At 37.6% G+C, this 6,073-nt stretch overlaps 1 protein-coding gene across 1 annotated transcript; it reads left to right on the plus strand.

Annotated features, from left to right (window-relative positions):
* The first annotated feature begins 4,726 nt into the window (after window positions 1-4,726).
* LOC116569959 (olfactory receptor 13C4-like) lies at window positions 4,727-5,770 on the plus strand. Its single transcript, XM_032306483.1, is given in 3 exon segments — window positions 4,727-4,776; window positions 4,778-4,806; window positions 4,809-5,770. Coding segments are annotated over 3 exon segments (1,041 nt in total).
* Window positions 5,771-6,073: the final 303 nt, after the last annotated feature.

Raw genomic sequence — 6,073 nt, forward strand, 5'->3', positions numbered from 1 at the left:
TTTTGGGAGAACTTTGATTTATCCTAAGAAGTAGTGTACAGTGAGTATAGAATCATTTCAGAGAAATAGAGTATTCCAGGCATATGATTCAATTCCATAGTTGTGAATCTTCCTCCATGATAAAAAGTACTAAGTCCTCAAAAGTGAGCCATTTTCCTTGTATATTGTTAACTGCACACAGTCAAGTTTCGCTTCTGTGACTTCAGTATATCCACAGATACTGGCCATTTTCTTGTTGGCCATCTTCTGTTGTTGACACATGTTTTCTATACAAATTTTTTTTTAAAGAGTTACTGATTGATTGATTTTTTACTAGTAAGGACATTTAATTTGTTGTTTTTCTTTTTTTGTTGTCTTTTTTTTAAGTTTAATTTTATTTTTTCAGTGTTCCAAGATTCATTGTTTATGCACCACACCTAGTACTCCATGCAATACATGCCCTCCTTAATACCCACCACCAGGCTCACCTACCTCCCCACCCCCATCCCCTCTAAAACCCTCAGTTGGTTTCTCAGAGTCCATAGTCTCTCATGGTTCATCTCGCCTTCTGATTTCCCCGAACTCACTTTTCCTTTCCTTTTCTTAATGTCCTCCATGTTATTCCTTATGCTCCACAAGTAAGTGAAACCATATGATAATTGACTCTCTCTGTTTGAATTAATTCACTCAGCATAGTCTCCTCCAGTCCCATCCATGTTGATATAAAAGTTGGGTTTTCATAAGTGACTCTTAATCTCACAAAACAAACTGAGGGTTGCTGGGGGGAGGGGGTTTGGGAGAAGGGGGTGGGATTATGGACATTGGGGAGGGTATGTGCTTTGGTGAGTGCTGTGAAGTGTGTAAACCTGGTGATTCACAGACCTGTACCCCTGGGGATAAAAATATATGTTTATAAAAAATAAAAAATTAAAAAAAAAAGTTGGGTTTTCATCCTTTCTGATGGAGGCATAATATTCCATTGTATATATGGACCATATGTTCTTTGTCCATTCATCTGTGGAAGGGCATCTTGGCTCTTTCCACAGTTTGGTGATTGTAGCCATTGCTGCTATGAACACTGGGTTACAAATGGCCCTTCTTTTCACTACATCTGTATCTTTGGGGTAAATACCAGTAGTGTAATTGCAGGGTTATTGGGTAGCTCTATTTTTAATTTCTTAAGGAATCTTCACACTGTTTTCCAAAGTAGCTGCACCAACTTGCATTCCCACCAATAGTGTAAGAGGGTTCCCCTTTCTCCACATTCTCTCCAACACTTGTTGCTTACTGTTTTGTTAATGTTGGCCATTCTAACTGGTGTAAGGTGGTATCTCAATGTAGTTTTGATTTGAATCTCCCTGATGGCTAATGATGATGAACATTTTTGCATGTGTCTGTTGGTCATTTGTGTGTCTTCTTTGGAGAAGTGTCTGCTCATGTCTTCTGCCCATTTTTTGATGTGATTATCTGTGTTTTGAGTGTTGAGTTTGAGAAATTCTTTATAGGTCTTGGATATCAGTCCTTTGTCTGTAGCATACTGATTTATTTTTAGAAAGAGAGCAAGAGAGAGAGAGAGAGAGAGAACATGCATGAGCAAGGGGGAAGGGCAAAGGGAGATGGAGAGAATCCTCAAGCAGACCCCACTGAGTGCAGAGCCCAGTGCAAGGCTCAATCCCAGGACCCTAAGATCATGACATGAACCAAAATCAATAGTTGGACACTCAACTATTGAACTGTTGAGGGTGCTACCCAGGTTCCCCCCATACAGATTTTAATGCTACTTGTTGTATACAGGAATACTGGAAAGAAAATGGGCTTTGGATTTTGTCTCTGTCCTTTATTAGTCATGTGACCTCAACGAAGTGAACTAATTTCAAGCACTAGAAGTATCTAGCACATAAGATCCTGCAATAGCTGTTTGGATAAATGAAAAGGTTTTTTTTTTTTTTTAATTTAAATAAATTATAGGTGTTTTTTCTTTCTTTTAGGTACTTCTGACCATTAGCTGAATAAATAGACTTCAAAATTGCTTTGAGGCTCTATTTTCTCATCTCTAATTTGGAGATTTAATATTCTCTCATTTGCTCCTCTCATTCAAGTTGAAATTTTCTATTTTGTATTCTTCAGCTGATTTTTTTCTGAAGTGAGGCTACCTCTGTTGAGTTTGGCTTCTGACTCTAAGACATTATACACTGTAGAGAATCTTCCCACCTATCATCACACAACAGTGTTAGAGTAGGGTAGTGAGCTTATGCTGACACTCTCAAAACTGTTAGCCTATATGAGCCTTAAGCTTGAAATTTTGGTTACCCTGAAAATTGGTGGTGATTATGAAAAGATAACTGTGTGTGTGTGTACCAGTCTGTAATTAATGATAACCTAATTAATCTAAACATTTTAATTCCTCATATCATGTATCTGCTCAAGAACCTGATAAAATTAAAGTGTATAATGTTAAGTTTGGAAGGTAGCTAAAATCATCAGGTCCAAATGCTCATCTTGTGCTTGGTGCTTCTAATGACAGGCCCCTTCACCACAAAAAGAATTATCAATTTATCTGCTTCACTTTTGGACCTTTCTATATGCTTGGTTCATTTACCCTTTCAGATGTGCTTCCCATTATTCCCCCACAGAAACTGCCTTGTTTGTATAGGAAATACTGCCAATATGCTTACTACTAAACTTTGCTCAACATATTCTCCATTCTGGGATACTCTTTCCCCCTCTTGTCTTCCAAACCTGCCTTGACACTTCAATGTTTACAGATCCAACCTGTCTGAAATTCTTCCAAAATTCTCCCTTGACTTTATTTCTTATTAACCTCCTCTTTCTATGAACATTTATAATATTCATTCTGGTCACACAAAGTAATTATAGTCTGTATCTAATTGTTCCATATGTAGTTTTAATGTTTTCCTTATTGAATTGTGGACTTTTTGATTTTAGATATTTGTTATATTTGTCTTGTCTTTACTCAGCTTGGAACAGAAATGAGTTAGGCTGTCTGTAATATCCTACAGATATTGTAGTAGACCAGTAAAAATTCACATTTCTTTTTATGAAATTTGTCTTTCAATAGTATTATTTTCTGAATTGTACTGAACAGTGAGATATGGCTCTGGAATTTGTTCACTGGGAAATACAAAAGAAGTATGCTTCTGGTCATTTTCTAAGTTGTTAAGCTAGTCCATATAATAAAACAAAAGGAAATCTATTTGGATCACAAATATCTGGATAGTCTGCCATCTCACTATAAGTGAACTAAAGCCTTGGTCAAAATGTGGCCCCAGGCCAACTACTTTGACATACACTTGAAGCTTATTAGAAAGGCAGAATCACAGGGACGCTTAGTTGGCTCAATAGGTAGAGTGTGCGACTCTTGATCTCAGTGTTGTCCGTCTGAGCCCCACACTGGGAACAGACATTACTTAAAAATAAAATTGTAAAAAAGAAAGAAAGAAAGAAAAAAAATGCAGAATCACAGGCTTTGTCAAAGACCTACTAAAAGAGAATCTGCATTTTAACAGGATCCCCAGTTAATTTATAAACATATGAAAAATTGGGGAGACTGAAATAGTTGATTCTATTATTCCACCATGGTCAAAATTTCTGGATACTAGTCGGTGGGAAAACAAGGTGTATTGATTTGTGTTGTAGCCCCAACAGCTGCAGTTCATTGGCAAAGATCTGAGCTTTACGCTCTGCTTTTTACTTATAGGCTGGATAACTTTGGCCACATCCTGTCATTCACATTTGAAAAAAAAAAAATAAGGATAATAAGAAGATTAATTTGTTTTTTAAAAATAAAGTATAGGGGCGCCTGGGTGGCTCAGTGGGTTAAATCCTCTGCCTTCGGCTCAGGTCATGGTCTCAGGGTCCTGGGATCAAGCCCCCACATTGGGCTCTCTGCTCAGCAGGGAGCCTGCTTCCTTCTCTCTCTCTCTCTCTCTCTCTCTGCCTGCCTCTCTGCCTACTTGTGATCTCTGTCTGTCAAATAAATAAATAAAATCTTTAAGAAAAAAAATAAAGTATAAAGTGTTATACATGTGTACACAAATATATTTAAGCATTATTATTGTTTTCTCAGGTTCGGCTAAGTAAATAAATTATGAAGGACAACTCTGACGTCAGTGAATAAAACAAATGAAGAGAGATTATTGTTCTTCAAAGATTCTCCATCAGATTCATGCACAGCGGGTCTGTACACTAGTCTTAGTATAGGAAAAAGCAAAATAGTTGAGAGTGGGCTATGATTGTGAGTTCAACTAACTTTGCCTTTGAGCAGATGTTAAATTGCTGTGTAATGATTCAGTTTACTATGATCAGTTGTCTGCCCCATAAAAGCACACAATCTAACTGAAAAGAATGTGAGGCAGACAAATATGCATACAAATAAAATTTGCTTTACAGTTTTGAACATTTCTCTTAAACACTGAATCAGAATTCCAGTCCTTATTGAGTTGTCTTTTTCCTTCCCCATCACTCTCTTCACTGGATCTGATTAAAATGAAGTCTGTAATATTCTGGGGCTTTTAGGAAACTCTACTTAGAGTGCCTTTAGCAGTAGGGAAGTTGCTTCTGAACTTGCTTTTAATCCTGGGTAGATATTCATGCCTTAGACACAGGGCCTAGAAACTCTCAATATCTCAGTATTGTATTCTAGGCATAAACATCATTGAGGATAACAACATATGTCAGAAGCAGATGACAGAGCTTCAAAGAAAACACTCTATTTTACCCCAGAATAATGTTTATGCAAAGCATTTGTTAAATTTGTTGCTTGGCAGTGAAAATATTTTGTTAGGTCTTCCTTTGATATCCTGGAAGCTGGGATATGGATAGGATAAACAAGACATTTGTGAAAGAATTCATTCTTCTGGGACTCTCTGGTTACCCAAAACTTGAGATCATTTTTTTTTCTCTAATTCTAATAATGTATCTAGTGATTCTGATTGGCAACGGTGTTCTGATCATAGCAAGCATCTTTGATTCCCGTCTTCACACCCCCATGTACTTCTTCCTGGGAAACCTCTCTTTCCTGGACATCTGCTATACATCCTCCTCTGTTCCCTCAACTTTGGTGAGCTTAATTTCAAAGAAAAGGAACATTTCCTTCTCCGGATGCACAGTACAGATGTTCGTTGGATTTGCAATGGGGTCAACAGAGTGTTTCCTCCTGGGCATGATGGCTTTTGATCGCTATGTAGCCATCTGTAACCCTCTGAGATACCCTATCATCATGAGAAAGGTGGTGTATGTACTAATGGCTTCTGTGTCATGGCTCTCTGGTGGTATCAACTCAATTGTACAAACATCTCTTGCCATGGGATTGCCATTCTGTGGAAATAATATTATCAATCATTTCTTATGCGAGATATTAGCTGTCCTTAAGCTAGCTTGTGCTGACATATCCCTCAATATTGTTACCCTAGCAGTATCAAATATGGCATTCCTGGTTCTTCCACTGCTGGTCATTTTTTTCTCCTATATGTTCATCCTCTACACCATCTTGAGAATGAACTCAGCCACAGGGAGACGCAAAGCCTTTTCTACTTGCTCAGCACATCTGACTGTAGTGATCATATTTTATGGTACCATCTTCTTCATGTATGCTAAGCCCAAGTCTCAAGACCGCCTTGGGAATGACAATTTGCAAGCTACAGAAGGGCTTATTTCCATGTTTTATGGGGTAGTGACCCCCATGCTAAATCCCATAATCTATAGCTTGAGAAATAAGGATGTTAAAGCTGCTGTGAAATATTTGCTGAATTGGAAAGCTGTTAAGCCATAAGACCAAAGGGAAATATGAGTCTTTAGTGTATAAAGAATACAAATGGCATCATTGGGCCACCATTGAGGACCTTCTTTGGGGAAAGCAAAGTTTATAAAGGGAGGTTTTTATTCTTTGCTTTCATTGGCCCAGCTTAGCTATAATTACTAAGAATAATAGTCTGCCATAAACTCATATTGTAATAGGTTCTGATTCATATCTCACAAAGACAATGGATTCCATTAAAATCTCATCCGTGGTGATATCTGAAATGAGTGTTTCTGGTGTCCTATGTGGCAATAGAGTGGAAAACATCACATATAA

Source organism: Mustela erminea, chromosome 12, assembly GCF_009829155.1.
Source record: "Mustela erminea isolate mMusErm1 chromosome 12, mMusErm1.Pri, whole genome shotgun sequence".
Taxonomy (NCBI): Eukaryota; Metazoa; Chordata; class Mammalia; order Carnivora; family Mustelidae; genus Mustela; species Mustela erminea.